Here is a 21,118-nt window from a genome sequence, read left to right as displayed (position 1 = left end):
GAAGATTTTTGATGACAGTTTCGATTTCCTTGCTTGTGATGGGTCTGTTAAGATCTTCTATTTCTTCCTGGTTCAGTTTTGGAAAGTTATACTTTTCTAAGAATTTGTCCATTTCATCCAAGTTGTCCCTTTTATTGGCATAGAGCTGCTGGTAGTAGTCTCTTATGATCCTTTGTATTTCAGTGTTGTCTGTTGTGATCTCTCCATTTTCATTTCTAATTTTGTTAATTTGGTTCTTCTCTCTTTGCTTCTTAATGAGTCTTGCTAATGGTTTGTCAATTTTGTTTATTTTTTCAAAAAACCAGCTTTTAGCTTTGTTGATTTTTGCTATGGTCTCTTTAGTTTCTTTTGCATTTATTTCTGCCCTGATTTTTAAGATTTCCTTCCTTCTACTAACCCTGAGGTTCTTCATTTCTTCCTTCTCTAGTTGCTTTAGGTATAGAGTTAGGTTATTTATTTGACTTTTTTCTTGTTTCTTGATGTAAGCCAGTAATGCTATGAACCTTCCCCTTAGCACTGCTTTTACAGTGTCCCATAGGTTTTGGGTTGTTGTGTTTTCATTTTCATTCATTTCTATGCATATTTTGATTTCTTTTTTGCAATTTCTTATACTGATTTGTTGGCTGTATTCAGAAGCATGTTATTTAGCCTCCATATGTTTGAATTTTTAACAATTTTTTTCCTGTAATTGAGATCTAATCTTACTTCACTGTGGTCAGAAAAGGTGACTGGAATGATTTCAATTTTTTTGAATTTACCAAGACTAGATTTATGGCCCAGGATGTGATCTATTCTGGAGAAGATTCCATGTGCACTTGAGAAAAAGGTGAAGTTGATTGTTTTGGGGTGAAATGTCCTATAGATATCAATTAGGTCCAATGTGTCATTTAAAGTTTGTGTTTCCTTGTTAATTTTCTGTCTAGTTGATCTATCCATAGTTGTGAGTGGGGTATTAAAATCTCCCACTATTATTGTGTTACTATTAATTTCCTCTTTCATACTCATTAGCGTTTGCCTTACATATTGCGGTTCTCCTATGTTGGGTGCATATATATTTATAATTGTTATATCTTCTTCTTGGATTGATCCTTTGATCATTATGTAGTGTCCTTCTTTGTCTCTTTTCACAGCCTTTATTTGAAAGTCTATTTTATCTGATATGAGTATTGCGACTCCTGCTTTCTTTTGGTCTCCGTTTGCATGAAATATTTTTTTTCAGCCCTTCACTTTTAGGTCTGTATGTGTCCTCTTGTTTAGATGGGTCCTTGTAGACAGCATATATTGAGGGTATTGTTTATTGTATCCATTTCAGAAGTCTTTCGTCTTTTTGTTGGGAGCGTTCAACCCATTTAACATTGTAAGGTAATTATTGACTAGATACTGATCCCGTTGCATTTACTATGTGTTTTGGGTTCACGTTTTATACAACCATTTCTGTGTTTCCTGTCTAGAGAAGATCCTTTAAGGCATTTGTTGAAGCAGCCATGTTTGGTGGTGCTGAATTCTCTCAGCTTTATTGCCTTGTCTGTAAAAAGCTTTGAAAAATTCTCCTTCATATCTGAAATGAGATCCCTTGCTGGGTACAGTAACTTCTAAGGTTGTAAATTCTCTTTCATATACTCATTCAGTAATGTCCCTGCCATTCCCTTCTGGCCCCTGGAGGGTTTCTATCTGAATAAGAGCGCAGCTGTTAATCCTTAATGGAATCCTTGTGTGTTATTTGTTGTTTCTCCCTTGTGCTGCTTTTAATATTTGTTCTTTGGTTGATCTATTGTTAATTCTGATTAAATATGTGTCTTGGGGTGGGGTTTTGCCATTGGGTTTAATCCTGTTTGGACTCTCTGGGTTTCTTGGACCTTGGGTGGCTATTTCCTTCCCCATTTTAGGGAATTATTCAGCTATTATCTACCTCGAGTATTTCTCAATGGCCTTTCTTTTTGATCTTTCCTTCCTTCTGGAACGGCCTATGATTCCGAAATGTGGGCGTGTTTCACATTGATCCAAGGTCCCTGAGGTTGTCCTCATTTCTTTGATTCTTTTTTTCTCTATTTTTCCCTCTCTGCTTCCATTTATTTCCACATTTTAATCTTCTACCTCACTTATCCTATCTTCTGCCTCCATTATTCTACTCTTGGTTCCCTCCAAAGTGTTTTTGATCTCATTCATTGCATTATTCATTTTTAATTGACTCTTTTTTATTTCTTCTAGGTCTTTATTAAACATTTCTTGTATCTTTTCAATCTTTGTTTCCAGGTTATTTATCTGTAACTCCATTTTGTTTTCAAGATTTTGGATCATTTTTATTATCATTATTCTAAATTCTTTTTCAGGTAGATTCCCTATCTCCTCCTCTTTTGTTTGACTTGGTGGGCATTTTTCATGTTCCTTTACCTGTTGGGTATTTCTCTGCCTTTTCATCTTGTTTAGATTGCTGTGTTTGGAGTGGGCTTTCTGTATTCTGGAGGTCTGTGATTCCTTTTTATTGTGGAGGTTTCACCTAGTGGGTGGGGTTGGACGATTGGCTTGTCAAGGTTTCCTGGTTAGGGAAGCTTGCGTTGGTGTTCTGGTGCGTGGAACTGGATTTCTTCTCTCTGGAGTGCAATTGAGTGCCCAGTAATGAGTTTTGAGATGGGTCTATGTGTTATGTGTGACTTTGGGCAGCCTGTAAGTTGACACTCAGGGCTCTGTTCCTGTGTTTCTGGAGAATTTGTGTGGTATGTCTTGCTCTGAAACTTACTGGCTCTTGGGTGGTGGTTGGTTTCAGTGTAGGTATGGAGGCTTTTGGATGGTCTCTTATTACTTAATGTTCTGTGTAGTCAGGAGTTTTCTGGTGCTCTCAGGTTTTGGGCTTAAGTCTCCTGCCTCTGGATTTCAGTTTTATTCTTCCAGTAGTCTCAAGACTTCTCCAACTATACAGCACTGATAATAAAACTTCTAGGTTAATGGTGAAAAGATTCTCCACCGTGAGGGACACCCAGAGAGGTTCACAGAGTTACATGAAAAAGAGGAGAGGGAGGAGGGGGATAGAGATGAGCAGGAGGAGAAAAAGGGGGCCTCAAGAGGAGAGAGACAGATCTATGCAGCTGTCTGTTCCCAGAGTGTTCTCCGTAGCCCAGACACCCACAAAGATTCACAGAATTGGATTGGGAAGAGAAGGGGAAAGGAGGAAATAGAGGTGTTCTGAGGTAGAAAACGGAGAGTCAAAAGTGGGAGAGAGTAATCAACACACTCCTGAGTAAAAATGGGAACTGAATATTGGATTCTTAAATGTCCAAAATTTATATCACATACTGAAAAACAAAGATTAAAAATCTAGAGTAGAGGTTAGACTCTTAAAAATACAATATTAAAAACAAAAACAAAAACACAAAAAATTTTAGAAATATATATGAAGTTCAGTTTAAAAATAGGGCTTCTCTTTTTTTTTTTTGCAAGGTTATAGTGAAATGAAAATGAAAATTAAGGAATAGTAGAGGAGTAATAGAGGACTTTAAAAGAAAATAAGAGAAAAAGAAAAAAAAAAAGGAAAAAAAATTTTTTTCCTAATTAAGAAAACCATAAAAATATATGAAAATGAAAGTTAAGGAGTAATGGGGGAGTAATAGGGAATTTTAAAAGAAAATAAAAGAGAAAAAATAAAAAAGAAAAGAAAAGAAAAAAAATTTTTTTTTTATTAAAAATACATCTAGGAATTTCTCTGGAGCTGTTGCAGTCAGTGTGGGGTCAGTTCAGTTTCAGATAGCTCCTCGTTCCAACTTACACTTCTCGATATCTATAGGCCCTTCCGGTGTAGTCAGTGTTATCTATCAGGATTTTAATCTGTTGCACCGGTCCCTTGTGAAGCGGTTCCCTTTGTTTATTTGGCTTCTGTTTGCCGGTCTCTTCAGTGCCTAATTTTCAGGCGGGCGGAGGTGGTCTCTTGTTCAGGTTTGCTAGTTCCGTCGCTCTGTGGGGAGGCGGGGCGCTGTTTTCTCCCTCTTTGCTGCTCAGGCTCCCGGCTGCTCTATATGGAGCGTGCCCTGCCGTTGCGTGCGATTCCAGTTTTCTGGTTCTCCACAAAAGCGCGGACTCGGTTGCACCTGCGTTTTGTGCCTTCCCAGGCCCGAGCAGCTCAGGCAGCCAGGAGCTTGTTGGGCGCACTCTCCCCGGGTGTGGCACTCCTTCTCCCCTCCGCGGTCCCAGCCTCAGTTTCAGCTCTCGCCGGTCGGGTGCGTGCGCCCTGTGTTTAGCCGTGACCCTCCCGGCAGATGTTGACCATCCAGTATTTCAGGAAGTCTTTGGTTAGAAACTGGAGGCCTGTTTGCAGTTTGGTAGGGGATGCCGCCTTTGGGGCCGAGTTTGCCCCTTTCCCCTCCCCCCTGCCTCCAGGCTCCGGCGGGGCTGGGCCGGTCCGCAGCCGGCTAGCTCCTCTGGACTTGCTCAGACCCTTTGTTCTGCGAAAGGCCGGCAGCACGGCAGCACGTTCAAGCGGGTTAATTTTCTCTCTCTCTTTTGCTGTCCCACAGTTTAAGTTGGTTTCTCACAAAAGCTCCCTCCGATTGCCCTCAGGGCACTCAGGCCCGGTCCTTACCCTAAGCAATGCTGCCGGCTCCTCTCAGTTCCGCCCCCACTTGCTGGTGGCGGATGCGGGCGTCTGGGGTACTTTTCTGCTGGGAGTTACTTTTAGGCACTAATCTGTGGGTTTTATTTATTTTCCTCTCAGTTAGGTTGCCCTCCGAGATTCGAAAACTTCCCCCAGACCCGCCAGTGCGAGGGTTTCCTGGTGTTTGGAAACCGTCTGTTAAGACTCCCTTCCCGGGACGGGTCTCCGTCCCTAGCTCTTTTGTCTCTCTTTTTATCTTTTATATTTTGTCCTACCTCCTTTTGAAGACAGTGGGCTGCTTTTCTGGGCGCCTGATGTCCTCAGCTAGCGATCAGAAGCTGTTTTGTGAAGTTTGCTCTGTGTTGAATTGTTCTTTCGATAAATTTGTAGGGGAGAAAGTGGTCTCCCTGTCCTATTCCTCCACCATCTTGGCTACTCCTGTCTCTGCTTTTTAATATGCCATCTAGGTTGTTCATAACTTTCCTTCCAAGGAGTAAGCGTCTTTTAATTTCATGGCTGCAGTCACCATCTGCAGTGATTTTGGAGCCCAAAAAAATAAAGTCTGACACTGTTTCCACTGTCTCCCCATCTATTTCCCATGAGGTGATGGGACCAGATGCCATGATCTTAGTTTTCTGAATGTTGGCTTTAAGCCAACTTTTTCACTCTCCTCTTTCACTTTCATCAAGAGGCTTTTTAGTTCCTCTTCACTTTCTGCCATAAGGGTGGTGTCATCTGCATATCTGAGGTTATTGATATTTTTCCCAGCAATCTTGATTCCAGCTTGTGCTGGAATAAATTAGGAGCTCTGTATTCTCCTCCCAGGCAGAATTTCTGAGACAAGTCTTCAGATCTGGATTTGGGGACTATGGCAAGATTTCCTCTGAGTGACACCTCTGTTCTTGTAGCTGGATGCTTAGTAGACTTGGGGGAGAGGGAGATGAGCAATCTGAGGGTCTCTCACTTTGCCTCTGTTGGCTTGGAACCATTGTCTCATGAGCCAGGTAAAGGGTGATCAGGGTCTGGGTATTTTCAGCACTCTGCACCTAAGATAGGGCCTTGGCTTCTTGGAAGAAAAGACCCCTCACACACACACCTCTCAGCCATATTTGCTGTGGTTCAGATGAGGAAGAGAGGTGCTGACATCCTGCTCCTCTTGGCAGGAGAAGCCTGACTGGGAGCTGGGGGAGGAGGGAACCCTGTGCTCCAGGCTTCAGAGGTCTGGTGCGGAGTCTCTGCTTTGCTAAGCAAGGACTAGGGCGAGAGGGAACAGCATTGATTCAAACACAACAGGACACTGCCTTTTTTAAAAAACAAAAACCACTTTTTTATGGATCTGCTTGAATAATTGTTTCTTCACTTGCTATTTTACTTTAAAGCTATTTACAGAGGCTGTAAGTAGTTGCTTTTTTTTGTAATTTTTTTATATCACTAGGGAGCAAGTCAGCAGAGCTGCTCATGCTGTCTCCCCAGTAGTGATGCTCAGCATTTAATTTGGTGTTGAACTTTTATCAGAAATACAACTTTGTACCTGTAGAGGGACAGGAAGATTTAAATGACTTGTTATCTTCTTTGTCATAGCTGTTCATACTGTAATTTATAGTCTGAAAGCCTGTATGCAGTAGGCTTTTGCCATTAAGGTTTGAAGAATGAGCAACTGTGGAATTGTCAGTAATATTGGTAGCACACTTCACCAACATGATCTTCAATAATTATTTACTGACTGTATTTTTTCTTACAATAGGAGGTGTTAAAACTCCGTGCTCAGCTTACTAAAAGAAAACAAAGTGAAGCAAAACTTCAGGAGGAACTGAATAAAGTTCTAGGTATCAAACACTTTGATCCTTCAAAGGCTTTTATTCATGAAAGTAAAGAAAATTTTGTTCCCAAAACTCCATTAAAAGAAGGTAAGAAGTGAATAAACATACAGAACTCTGTTATCTTCCTTTGGCTTTGGTTTCACAGCACTGAGCAAGTTATCTCTCTTTATGAACTGTGAAAATCTGTTAACAGTTTCTGATATATCTTCCTTGAAAACTTGTCTTACTTCTTTCTCTCTTTATTTTTTTTATATTTATTTACTTATTTGTTTGTTTGGCCACGTGGAGTCTTAGTCGCAACATGTGGGATCTTTAGTTGTGGCATGCAGACTCTAAGTTGTGGCATGTAGGATCTAGTTCCCTGACCAGGGATTGAACCCAGGACCCCTGTGTAGGGAGTGTGGAGTCTTAGCCACTGGACCACTAGGGAAGTCCCCTTGTCTGCCTTTTTTGCTCATACCCACTCCCTACCAGAATTAATCCCTCTATCACACCCTTGACATTTTGTAACCTAAACATCCGATTTGTAATTTTGGAGAAGTAGATTTTTCTTTTTCTCTTTTATTTTACTTATTCACGTTATTTTTGGTTGCACTGGGTCTTTGTTGCAGCTCTTGGACTTTCCCTCGTTGAAGCGGGTGGAGGCTCCTCTTCACTGCGGTGTGAGGGTCTCTTATTGCGGTGGCTTCCTTTGTTGCGGAGCACAGGCTCTAGGGCACAGGCTCAGTAGTTGTGGCACACAGGCTTAGTTGCTCCTTGGCATATGGAATCTTCCTAGACCCGGGATTGAACCCGTGTCCCCTACACTGGCAAGTGGATTCCTATCCACTATGCTACCAGAGAAGTCCATTTTTCTCTCTTTCTTGACTACAATCTCTGTATCTTTGACAATAAACTGAAATTGCCTGAAATAGCGAATGAAGAAATATAAATAAAATGCAAGTATTGCTTCATCTTCCTTAGAGAAGGTAAACTGCTTTTAGTTCATAATGATGGATGCATTAGTTTTAATTTAGAAAACTAACACTGCTGTTTAATACTCCTTCCAGGCAATACAAACTGCTCCTGAGCTTGTAGTGGAGTTTGGAGAATCATGCAAGTAAACATCTGAAAAACCTGTTGAAGACTATTTTTTCTTACTATGTTTTTTATTATTATTATTGCTTACTATTGTGTTTATAATATTTGTTAATCTCTTATTTAATACTCACTTCCTGTCCTTACATATGTGATAGGAAGTTTGACTGTTTTTACCAGTGTTCTCTGACATTCTAGTTACTCTTGTCAGTACTTCCTCCTTGATGCTCACCCTTATTGCCTCATTCTAAATGTTCTGACGCTTTCCAGCTTTGCTCACTCATCCCATCAAATCAATAGTCTTTTAAAAATCATTCTCATACTATCATTTCCCTATTTTGAAACCTTAGGTTTTTTTTTAGTTTGATGCTGAAGACCTTTTCTAGTCTGAACCTCTTATGCTAGGCTAAAACACCTTGGCTTGTTCTTGCCTCTACTTAATTCTCCTAATAATGTTCATTCTGTCCCACCCATCATCTGTTTATCCAGTTCAAATAAGAAATAGAGGCAAGCTTTTTTCCATAGTTCTCTCTTACCAAAGCCACTGAGTTGGTTAATAATTTGCAGATTTCTAGACCCCATCCCAGACCTCTTAAATTACAATCTGTGGTTTGGTCTAGAAATCTGCTTTTTTTTTTTTTTTTTTTTCATAAACAGCAGTTAATTCTTAGAAACTCTGCTTGTAACCTCTTTTTTGCCACACCACACACCAAGTGTGGGATCTTAGTTTCTGATCGGGGATCGAACCCATGCTCCCTGCTTTGGAAACACGGAGTCATAACCACAGGACTGCTGGGGAAGTCCCTGCTTGTAACCTCCTTAGAAAATTTGTCTAGCTGCTTGACATCTGCCTGATTGCTGGGTGTTTGATTAATATTTATGTATCATGAAATAAAGTTACACGTTGTCACTGACCCAATTATACAACTTCTATTATATGAAATCACATTAATTCTTCTATTTAAGATGCATTTATTGTCTCTGCCCTCCTCTCCCCATATTGTCTCCAGAATCACTAATGGTATTAATAGTATACTACTTAGAAAGTGGTCATTCTCCACCTAAAATACCTGATCTACACAGTTCATATATTACAAGCCAACTTTTTGTCATGTTTCTCCATTGATGGACCAACAGAGACTATTTTAATCAGGATAATTTTTCTTAATTATTTAATTAGATCTTAATATATAATTAAGTTCAAAGGAAATGTAGAAATTAGAAAAACCGTCTAATAAAATGGAATCATTCAAGAGTTCTGCTTTTAGCCAAGATGCAGTAACATGGATCAGATTTATAGCTCCTCCTCCTACCCTACACACACACACGCACACGCGCACGCACGCATGCACGCGCACCCTAAAACTGTCCAAGAATGACAAAATATACAAAAGAATGATTTTCATGATGTTAAACGTGAAAAAAAAATCCCTAAGACATGACAATCAAGGTGAATCCTACAGTTCATCCATGTTTACAGCCTTGAGAGAGTTTGCAAACATACATGGAAGGGGAACCCAGGCAAGGCCCATCCAACTAACCAAGTTGAAAAGCCGGAACTGAGATCTGTGGAGACCAAAGATACTGAAGACTGCAGGACAGAGTACTGAAAGGACAAAACTGCAGGGGAGAACTGTGGAGATGCACAAAGGGTCCCGCAAGGAATCAGCTGCATACTGACTAGTTACGCACATGAGGAAACTGCCTGAAGCCTGGGGAAGGACTGTCCCCCGAAATTAAAAGTCACAGTGCTCAAAGCTCACACAGGCTAGAAACACTGCCTGTTCCACCAGCCTAACTTGAAAACCTCATGATTTATAGAGAACTGACTAAGATATGCAGAAGGGTTCAGTACTGGGGAATAATTAGTCCTAAAGTGAGCATTCTGGTCCCACCTAACAAACCTTAAAAAAGGAAGACCCAAGAGGATCGGTCCTTTCTAAGAAAATTATTACATTTTGGAACAAAGCTCAAGAAACTGCATAGGTTTATAAAAATGTCAAGCACCCAAGAATCTAAGTTTTACAGTTTCTTAACATCCAATCAAAAGATCCCTAGACATGCAGGGAGGCAGGAAACATCATCTCCTGAAGAGAATATTCAATCAATCCGGAATTGACATAGAGGTTAGAATTATCAGAGGACATCACAATGGCTATTTTATATGTGCCACATATACCAAAACTTAGTGAAGTTATTTAACATTAAAAAACATCCAAATTGAACTTGTAGAGATAAGAACTACAGTATGTAAGAAAAAAACTCTCTCATTGGGAGTACAGAGAGAAGACATTGCAAAAGGAAAGACTAGTGAACTTGAAAACATAGCAATAGGAACTATCCAACATGAAACACAGAAATGAGGTTGAAAAAACGAGCAGAACACCAATGTCCTCTGGGACAACTTCAAGCAGTCTAACATATATGTAATCAGAGTTCCCAGAGGAGGGAAGGAGGGGACAGAAAAATCACCTGAAGAAGTAATGGTGGTAACGTTTCCAAATAGGAAAACTAGAACCCTAGGAACAATAAATATGAAACATCACAATTGCTGAAAAGCAGTGATAAAGAAAAACTGTCAACCTAAAACTATCTCCACAAAAGTAGTTTTCAGAAGCAAGGATGAAAAATTATTTTCAGATGTAAAAAAAATTTATTAGTCTCTGTAAAATATAATTGACTGAACAGCAAGAGTGTGGTCTGTAGTTTAGACATCTTTAAAATTACATAATGACAGCAATAGCTCAAAGCCTAGGAGGGGGAAAATGGAAGAATATGATTGCAAGTTCTTTATACTATATGTAAAGTAGAATAATGTTACTTGAAAACACACTGTGGTAACTTAATAATATATACTATAAACCCTAATAAAATCACTAAAATAAAACACTTGTCAATAAGTCAACAAAGATGAAATTATAAAGAAATAGTCAATTCAAAAGGCAGAGAAGGGTACTCTTTCTGCCCCCTTCTGATGTCTAATGTCAGAAGCTTTCTCTGTCCCTTTTATACTTTAATAAACTCTATTGCACAAAAGCTCTGAGCGATCAAGCCTCGTCTCTGGCCCCAGATTAATTCTCCTCTGGAGGCCAAGAATCCTGGCGTCTTTTTGTGGGTTCAGCAACAACCTTTCATCTTGGGGGCTCGACCGGGATTCTTCAGGACAAGATGGGAGCTAACAACTCCAGCCTCACTCCTTTGAACTGTGTCCTGAAAAACTGGGATAGATTTGGTCCCCAGGGCTTGAAGAAGACACACCTGGTCTTCCTATGTGATACTGCATGGCCATGGTATCCATTGGAGGATGGTGAACGGTGGCCGGTTGGAGGGTCTCTTAAGTATAATACTGTTTTACAATTAGACTGGTTCTGTAGAAAACAAGGGAAATGGGTAGAAGTAGCATATGTGTTGCCCTTTTTCTCGCTGCAAAATATGCCAGACTTGTGTCCTAAGGGTATAGATTTGGGTGTGACTCCTTCAGCTCCCTCCTGTCCTCCTACTTTGCTAGATGAGATGGAGGACAGGAGACAGAGAGATAAAGAAAAGTAGGTTTCTCCAATCTATCCCTGGAATCATATGCGCAGAGCAGCCAGAGAGACTGAGGAACAGCCACACAAGCTGGTGCCTCTTCATGAAGCACCCACAGGGAGAAATAATCAGTCTGAGAATTAATAAGCCTTTTTCTTATCAAGAAATACAAAGAATCAAGGAGGATCTGGGAGACTATTTAGAGGACCCAGAAAAATATATTAGAGTTTTAAAGGTGTTGCTCTGCTTTATGACCTTACTTGGAAGGATGTGATGTATATTTTGGGACAAATGCTGACTCCCGACTCAAAAACTTGAGTTTTCAGAAAAGCGGTTGCTTATGGAGATGAATGGTTTGGTAATGAATCAGTAGGGAAGAGAGAGGACGAGATAACCGCCCTCCCCACTGGGAGTCAGGCGGTCCCAGTTACAGAACCAGACTGGGACTACAACACAGCTAAAGGAAAATGGGATCAGAGTCATTTTGTCAGATGTATTCTTGGAGGACTAAGACAGACAAGCGTGCGTTAAGCCTTTAAACTATGCCAAATTGGTAAACATAGAACAGGAGGAGAAGGAAGCTCCTGGTAAATTCCTAGACTGAGAGAAGCCCTTCACAGATTCACTGAGATTGATCCTGAAAGCGAAGAGGGAAAAGTGATCTTAAAGGATAGATTTCTCACTCAGTTGGCTCCAGTTATCCGCCATAAACTATTAAAATGGGTGTATGGGCCAAATCAATCTTTAGATAATCTGTTGCAACTGGCTCAGGTCTATTATGGTAGGGAATATGAGGGAAAGAAAGAAAGGCAGAAAAGGACAAAGGAACAGGCAGAAGCCCTCGCAATGGCTATGAGAACCATTCTTAAACAGCCTGAGAGAAATGCCCAGAGGGACCCAGGTGAAAAGGGATGGGCTTGGTATTACTGTGGAAAGGAGGGGCACCTCAAGTGGGATTGCCCTCAGGCATCTAAGCTGCCCTGATTCCATGTCCGGTCTGCAAAGGACCACACTGGAAGAGAGGCTGCCCCCAGAGGCATAGGTTTCAGGGGTCAGACTCAAGACAATCAGGACTGAAGATGCCCACGGGTCCCCACACAAGCTCCCATCCTAATTACACCTGAGGAACCCTGGGTATTAATAACTGTGGGGGGCCAATCCGTCAATTTCCTTTTAGATACTGGGGCAACTTACTCTGTGCTTACTGAAGCCCCTGGCCCACTTTCTTCCCCATCCACTTCCATAATGCAACTGTCTGGACAAGCCAAAAATGGGTCTGATAATCTATGTGAGCCTACTTCTGCTGACTCCAGAAATCCTGAGTCTGCTGTTTGATCCTCAAGACAATGCCTTCCTGTCCAGGGCTCACTCCTACGCTGCATTTCATAATTGTCTAACTGCTGGGTCTGCGGAGCACTCCCCTCTTCATCAGTGGAAGGCTTGCCATGGTGGACATCTCCACTTCAAGGAAAAGACTTTCTCTAAGTCTGCAAATACCTTCAACAACAATCATATGTGATGCCTCTTCTTACATCTAACAACCTTAAGTTGGACTGACGTAACTATGGACATAATGTGACTTTTCATTTTGATTTTAACTTTGTTTAATGATTATTTTGCCTTATGTCTGTAACTGTATAATGGGGTTTTCTAACCGTCTAAAAGCTTTTAATTTACAAATGGTTGTCTAAGCTCCTATGAGTGCCACAGCCTCCTCCAACTATTACTTGGGGCCCCTGGATCAGAGACCCTCAATATGAGGGTTAGGAGAATATGTTGCCTCAACAATTTAGGGACCACGCCCCTAAACAGCAGGAAGTAGTTATGGTATGAAAATGACACCCCTTTTCCTTGGGAACATAATTCTCTTAAAAGAAAAGGGGGGAATGAGAGAGTGATAAGAAGTCTGGGGGTCCCCAAGGAGAGAGGGGTCTGGAATTCTCAAGGAGAAAGAAAGGACAAACTTTTTTTTCTTTCCTCTACATTCCTTAGGATTATATAACAATAATGTATCCTGCCTGAGGACAATCTCTGAATTAAACCTGGCTAATCCTGTAATCTTAAATGTAAATTATGGGAGTAGGTCTGGTCTTTACAAGGATTATATAACAATAATGTATCCTGCCTGAGGACAGTCTCTGGATTAAACCTTCTGGCTAATTCTGTTATCTTAATATGTAAATTATGGGAGTAGATCTGGTAAGTCTTTACAACCTCCAGACATTCTTTGGATTCATTGGAGAGTATATAACTCCTTTGCTAACACTAGCAATCGGGTACTCTTTCTACCCCCTTCTGATGTCTATGTCAGAAGCTTTCTCTATCCCTTTTATACTTTAATAAACTCTATTGCACACACACACCAAAAAAAAGGCAGAAAAAGAGGAAAAGGAAAACAACAGATGAGTCAAAAAGAAATTAATAGTATTATAATTAAATTTAATCATATCAACAATCAAATTAATGTAAATGGTCTGTTTACTTCACTTAAAATGCAGAAATGATCAAATGAGATTACAAAGCAAGATGACTATATGCTGCCTACAAAAATACACTTCATATATAATGACAGAAATAAGGTGAAAAATGCAAGGATGTTAAAAGATACACCAAGCTGAAGGGATAGGAAGACCTAGTCCCTCCTTCCCCTGACAAGCAGTAATTCAACAACAATACAGAGACAGGTTCCCTTTGGAAATGGGGAAACGATAGTCTCTCCAAACAAATAGCATTGGGAAAATTATATATCCAAATGCAAAAGAATGAATTGGAACCTTACCTTACACTATACACAAAAATCAACTCAAAAAGGATTAAAGGCTTAAACGTAAAACCTTAAATTAAAACTACTATAACAAACCATGGAAAAAACTTTTATATTGGTCTTGGCCATGATTTCTTGGTTATGATACCAAAGGTCAGTAAAAAAAAAAAAAACAAAAATGGACAAGTAGGACTGCATCCAACTAAAAAAGTTTCTGCCTAACAAACAAGATAAGTGTTGGCAAGGATGTGGAAAAATTAGAACCCTTACACACTGTTGATGGAAATTTAAAATGATGGAAATTTAAAAATTTAAAATTTTTTCCATTGTATGGAAAATACAATGGAACTTTCTAAAAAAAAATTAAAAATGGAACTACCATGAAAGTCACTCAGTCATGTCCGACTGTTTGTGACCCAGTGGACTGTAGCCCACCAGGCCCCTCTGGAGCTGGATACTGGAATGGGTTGTATCTTTCCAACCGAGGAATCAAACCCAGGCCTCCTGCATTGCAGGCAGACTTTACCGACTGAGCCACCAGGGAAGCCAATGGTCCAGCAATCTCACTTATGTATATTTATCCCAAATAATTGAAATTGGAATCTCAAAGAGATACTTACACCCCCATGTTTATTGCATTGTTATTCACAATAGCTAAGATGCGGGAATGGATGAACAAAATGTAATATACTTGCGGTGGAATATTATTAAGCCTTTAGAAAGAAGGAAATCCTGCCACGTGCAAGAAATGGATGAACCTTGAGAACATTATGCCAAGTAAACTTAACCAAACACCAGAGGACAGAAACTGCATGATTCCACTTAACATGAGGTATCTAAAATATTCAGAATCACTGAAGCAAAGAGTACAGTGCTGGTCGCCAGGGCCTGGGTGGCAGAGGAAATGTTGCTGTCCAGCTGCTCGGTCATGTCCGACTCTTTGCGACCCCATAGACTGCAGCACGCCAGGCTTCCCTGTCCTTCACCATCTCCCCAAGCTTGCTCAGACTCATGTCCATGGAGTCAATGATGCCATCCAACCACCATCATGGGAATGAGGAAATGAGTTGCTAATTAACAGGCATAAAGTCTCAGTTGTGTAAGGTAAATTCTAGAGACCTGCTCTGCAACATCATACCTATAATTAAAATACTGTATTTTACACTTTAAAATTTGCTAGAGGGTAAATCTCCTGTTAAGTGTTCTTACCACACACACACACAAGATGATGTGCCAAGATTATGCTAACAGATTGAAAACAAAAACTAGAGTGGCTGTATTAATATCAGACAAAATAGATTTCCGGGCAAAGAATATTACCAAGAATATGTTTCATGTGATAATGATAAATGAGTCAGTTCATCAGGAGGCCAAAATAAATATTTATGTAGCCAATGATAGTCTCAAAATACATGAGTCAAAAAATTGATAGATTTACAAGGAGAAATAGAAAAATTAATTACATAGATATATCAATAGCCTCCCTCAATAAATTGTAGAACAAATAGAAAACTGGAAAGAATATAGAAGATTTAAAAAATATTCTGAACCAACTTGATCAAGTTGATGTTTATAGAAATCACCTAACACGAGCAGAATATTTTGTTAAGTGAGCACAAGAATTTGTCAAGATTGACTATTTATACACTAGGTCGTGAAAACAGTCTCTAAATTTAAATGGATTCCAGTCATACCAAGGGTGTTGTCCATTGACAATGGAATTGAATTAGAAGTCAATAACATAAGTCTCTGGAAAATCCATAAATGGTTGGAAATCAATTATCACACCACTAAATGAGATACTGGTCAATGAATAAATTTGAAAGGAAATTAAAAACTATTTTGAATAGATTGAAAATGAAGACACAATATATCAAAGCTCGTAGAATGCTGCTAAACCAGATTTAGAGCAAAATTACCTCACTGGTGGCCTTTATTTCCAAAAAAGAAATGTTTCAAATCAATGAACTCTTACTGTAGAAATAAGTAAAAGAGCAATTTAAAACCAAAGTAAGTAGGGGGAAAACAATAATAAAGGTTAGAGCAGAAATCAGTAAGCTACAAAACAAAAATAAAAATCAATGAAAAATATTTCATTGAGAAAAACCAATAAAACTGATAAACCTCTAGCTAATCAAGAATATAAAAATACATAAACTACCAATATCAGGAGTAAGAAAGGTGACAATATTACTTTTGTGGGTGATGGATACATTCACTACCTTGATTATGGTGATGATTTTATCGGTACATATTGTCTATATCTTTGTTGCTCTCGCAGTAAGGAAAGCCCAGCACAGCCAAAAAATAAATAAAATTAGTTTTTGAAAGAAGTAGTTCATTTTGATACTAAAGTTTTAATACTGAGATTATTTTCTCAATATTGGGCTGTTTTCATTTTTTTCCTTTTTCAAATTGGGCTACTGGTTTTAAGTGGCTTTATTTATTTACCTGAAGACCTTTTTTGGAGGGTCTTTGGGGATTTTTTTTAGTTTTATCTTTTTTTAATCATTAATGGAAGAAAATCCCTTAAGGGAAAAAAAATATGCCCATTAAACATTTTGTAGATGCTAATGATTTCTTCTCTTTCAAAAATATGAAGACAGTGGAACAGTTATTAGGAGGAATCTTTGGCCACCTCATGCGAAGAGTTGACTCATTGGAAAAGATCCTGATGCTGGGAGGGATTGGGGGCAGGAGGAGAAGGGGATGACAGAGGGTGAGATGGCTGGATGGCATCACCGACTAGATGGACATGAGTCTGAGTAAACTCTGGGAGTTGGTGATGGACAGGGAGGCCTGGAGTACTGCGATTAATGGGGTCGCAAAGAGTCGGACACGACTGAGCGACTGAACTGAACTGATGCTACCACTTGTATGATGGTTTTAGACTGATAATATCAAGTTCCAACACCTAACCCCCTCCCATCTCCAGCATTATACAATCCTTCAAGTATGAAAACAGTTAAAGTGAAAGTGAAGTTTCTCAGTTGTGTCTGACTCTGCGACCCCATGGACTGTAGCCCACTAGGCTCTTCAGTCCATATCTCACTGTATAAAATATCTAATTCCATTTATTAGCAGTTTTAATAGATATTTGGAACAACTTTAAAGGAAATTCCCAGGGTTTTGCTAACACCACTCCAGAGTGCCTATAATTTCTGAGAGAGAACTTTTTTTTTCTTTTTTCTTTTGGCTGTGCTGGATCTTTGTTGCTGAGCGGGATTTCTCCAGTTGTGGTGCACAGGCTTCTGGTTGCTGGGGCTTTCCTTCTGAAGGGCGGTCTCTCAGGCAAGAGAGCTTCAGTAGTTGTGGTACCTCGGCCCAGTTGCCTGAGGCATGTGGAATCTTCCCAGACCAGGCATCAACCCTGTGTCCTCACATTTCCAGGCTAGTTCTTAACCACTGGGCCACCAGGGAAGTCCTATCAAGGTTTTTGTAATCTGCTAGAGGCTATAGAAAGAACCAAGACAACGCCTAACTTAAAAGTTATAGTATAGCAAGAAAGACAATCAATCATAAATGTAAAATTACAAACTGATTTAACTACTCTGAAGAAAAAGGAACACTGTCTAAATAGTATAAGGATAAATAAAGGTACAGAATATAGTAAAGACCAGCAGGGCTTTACACCAACTACATGGGTGAGTGGCCATTGAGGTTAGTGTTTCATAAAGTTGCTAATAATAATAACAACAATAATAACAGTAATAGCCATAGTAGTGGAGAAGGCAATGGCACCCCACTCCAGTACTCTTGTCTGGAGAATCCCATGAATGGAGGAGCCCGGTAGGCTGCAGTCCATGAGGTCGCTAAGAGTCGGACACGACTGAGCGACTTCACTTTTGCTTTTCACTTTCATGCATTGGAGAAGGAAATGGCAACCCACTCCAGTGTTCTTGCCTGGAGAATCCCAGGGACGGGGAAGCCTGGTGGGCTGCCGTCTATGGGGTCGCACAGAGTTGGACATGACTGAAGCGACTTAGCAGCAGCAGCAGCTGCCGTAGTAGTCCTGGCGGGTCTGCAAAGGAAAGACTATCTAAGGGGGAATTTTTAGACCTTTTAGAATCCAGCTGTGGTATGATTGGATTGCATTCCCAGGGAGTACCAGGCTAGGGTGTATTGAAGGTGTGGATAAGATCTCTTTAGAAGGAATGGCCTATACTTTGGCCTGTTCCTTAAGCCTCTAAGCTTTTGCCTCAAGGTTTTTACCAAGATTTTACCAAGTTTTGGCCTCCCAGGGAACTTGCAGGACTGAATCTGTGAGTGCCGAGGACTATGGGTAAAAATCCAAGTGCTGAGAAGCTTGGGCCATTATCTCCTCCACTCAGGCCTTGTATCTCTGTAGTAGCCCTTGGGGCTTCCCTGGTGGCTTAGAGGGTAAAGCTTCTGCCTGCAATGCCGGAGACCTGGGTTTGATCCCTGAGTCGGGAAGATCCCCTGGAGAAAGAAATGGCAACCCACTCCAGTACTGTCACCTGGAAAATCCCATGGACGGAGGAGCCTGCGAGGCTGCAGTCCATGGGGTTGCAGAGTCAGACACGACTGAGCGACTTCACTTAACCTTGAATAGTGTGGAAGCTGTCTGTGTTCCACACTACTGACAAGAGAGGACTGTCGTACTTCTCTAGCAGTCCAGAGATTAAAAATCTGCCTGCCAGTGCGGGGAACATGGGTTCCACACCTTGGTCTGGGAAGATTCCACATGACATGGGGCGACTGGGCCCGTGGGCCACAGCTACTGAAGCCCGAGTTCCCTGGAGCTCATGGTCCGCAACAAGAAAAGTCCCCAGGTTCTTTAGTTTCCTGCCCAGGCAGGCAGGTTCTTTACCACCAGCGCCACCTGAGAAGCCTCTACCTTTCCCTAAGGCAAGATAATTTTCTTCACCACAGATTAGTTTCACCTATTTTAGAATTTCATATAAGTGAAATTGTACTATTTTGTGTCTAGTTTCTTTCATTTAGTCTAATGATTTTGAGATTCGTTAATAAAAATTCACTTAACAATCAAGGAAAAAAGGGGAATTTTATTTGAGCCAAACTGAGGGTTATAACTTGGAAAACAGATTCTCATAAAGCTTTGAGAACTCTGTCCTGCCAGTCAGAGTTGAAAGCACAGCCATATACATTTTGAGACAAAGGTTCATACAACTAAACGACATACTGATGTTTACATAAAGTTCACCAAAGGTGCCTAGTGCAGGTTCGCACATACAAAGCAAATAATAAGTTACTAGACCCTTTACAGAACCAGGAAAGAACTGCATTGCTATTGACAGAGGACGGGGGAGAAAATATTGATCTTTACAGTTATCAGATACTCCCATCTTTGTCAAGCTCTGGTTAGTATGTAATACAGACACATACTGCACATCACGGTGAGGGGAGGAGGCCAAGTGGACACAGAATTTTATGTTTAATTTTTCTTGTTTTGCCTTAAAATATAAAATTTTATTTCATTGCATTCATATAGTTCATTTCTTTGAATAGTTGAGTAATATTCCACAGTATTATTCCACAGAGTAGTATTCCACAGTACTATAATTTGTTTAACCATTCATCACTGATGGATTTATGGGTTGTTTTAGGTTTTAGATTGCTCTGAATTAAGCTGCTATGAATATTCTTTTTTTTTTTGGCTTATTTTGAATTTTAGGTTTTAGGTTATTTTGAATTAAGCTGCTATGAATATTCTTTTTTTGGCTGTGCAGCAAGGGATGGGGGATTTTAGTTCCCTGACCAGGGATGGAACCCATGCCCCCTGCAATGCGGGTGTGGAGTGCCAGCTTCTGGACCAGCAGGGAAGTCTTGAAGAATGCAGTCTTAACCATTGGATCACCAGGGAAGTTCTTGCTACGAATGTTCTTGTGCAAGACTTTATGAATATGGTGCTTTCATTTCTCTTGGGTAAGCACCTAGATGTAGAATTTTGGGTCATGGGGTAGGTGTTTATTTGACTTTATAGTAAACTGCCAGTTTTCTGAAGTGTTTGTGTAATGCTATATCCCACCAGGAATGAATGAACGTTCTAACTGCTCAAAATGCTTGTTAACCTATAATGTTAGGGAAATTAAAACAGAAGTAGTCTTGTTTAGGCTTCAGAAGTCAGGGAGCAGGCCTTCTGACCTTGCCTGGCTCTGGATTCCAGTTGGCCTGCAAGCGCACCAATTGTTACCAGCTAATCTAGGAGCACTTTAGATAAGAAAGGGGGTGGGTATGAAATTTCTTGAGCCCCTGAGGGCTTGGCCAAACGCCCCTCCCCCCTCCCCCCCAAGAAGTCTTGTGACTCACAAGGTGAAACAAATAGCATTGTAAAAGTTTAAAAAAAACACAGAGCCGCATTGCATTTTTGCATATAAACTGATGATAGTTTGCAGCCTGGGATTATAAACGAGAGCTCCCAGAAGCTGCAATTTGAAGTCTCACCCGACACACCACCCAGGACCCTTTTCCCAACTGGGACTCCAGATTGCTGTTATTTGGGGACTTCCTGGCACTGTTCAAGTCTGGATATAGGTTGTCTTCCCAATTTGGTGATATGTAAGCTGTTACTTCTGTTGTTTCTATTTCTCTTCTTTTAATAACTATTTATTGAAATTATGTATATTGGATTGTATACTGACTGTATTATAGCTGAATACTGTGCTTCCCTGGTGGCCTAGAAGGTAAAGATTCTGCTTGCAATGAAGGAGACCCAGGTTCGATCCCTGGGTTGGGATGATCCCCTGGGAGAAAGGAATGGCTACCAATTGCAGTATTCTTGCCTGGAAAATTCCAGGGCCAGAGAAGCCTGGTGGGCTACAGTCCAAAGAGTCAGATATGACTAAGCGCTTCTTTCACTTCTCACTGAAATTAAGTCAGATAATCTATTAAATATTAAGATTGTTTATTGTGTGTGTAATGAGTGGTTTATTAGTGAATCCTTGGAACCTAAAACGAAAGTAAAACCTTCTGCAAAACAAATGTTAACTTTATAAAGCATCTGTTCAAAGCTTATGTCCATTTAAAAAATGATTTTTAAAAAACTTTGAGTTGGAGTTTAAGTATTCTGAATGTAAGTCCTTTAAGATAGATGTATCAAGATCATTTCCCCCAGTCTGTGTTTTACTTATTTTCTTAATATTGTCTTCTGATTAACAGAAGTTTTAAATTTTGATGAACTTTCAGTTCAGTTCAGTCGCTCAGTCGTGTCTGACTCTTTGCGACCCCATGAACTGCAGCACGCCAGGCCTCCCTGTCCATCACCGACTCTCGGAGCCTACCCAAACTCATGTCCATTGAGTCGGTGATGCCATCCAACCATCTTATCCTCTGTCGTCCCCTTCTCCTCCAGCCCTCAATCTTTCC

At 40.3% G+C, this 21,118-nt stretch overlaps 1 protein-coding gene across 2 annotated transcripts in view; it reads left to right on the top strand.

Annotated features, from left to right (window-relative positions):
• The window catches only part of HMMR (hyaluronan mediated motility receptor), a 38,759-nt gene extending 30,361 nt beyond the window's left edge, over positions 1-8,398 (top strand). For both annotated transcript variants that reach the window (XM_043464772.1, XM_043464771.1), the window contains exons 17-18: positions 6,327-6,489; positions 7,452-8,398. In XM_043464772.1, coding sequence (XP_043320707.1) covers positions 6,327-6,489; positions 7,452-7,471 — 183 coding nt within the window. In that variant the 3' untranslated portion in view covers positions 7,472-8,398. The remainder of the gene's footprint in view (positions 1-6,326; positions 6,490-7,451) is intronic.
• The last annotated feature ends 12,720 nt before the right edge of the window (positions 8,399-21,118 follow it).

The sequence above is a fragment of the Cervus canadensis genome, chromosome 4 (genome assembly GCF_019320065.1).
Source record: "Cervus canadensis isolate Bull #8, Minnesota chromosome 4, ASM1932006v1, whole genome shotgun sequence".
NCBI classification, from domain to species: Eukaryota; Metazoa; Chordata; class Mammalia; order Artiodactyla; family Cervidae; genus Cervus; species Cervus canadensis.
The sequence above is the reverse complement of the archived record's forward strand: the minus strand, read 5'-3'. Positions and strand labels throughout refer to the sequence as shown.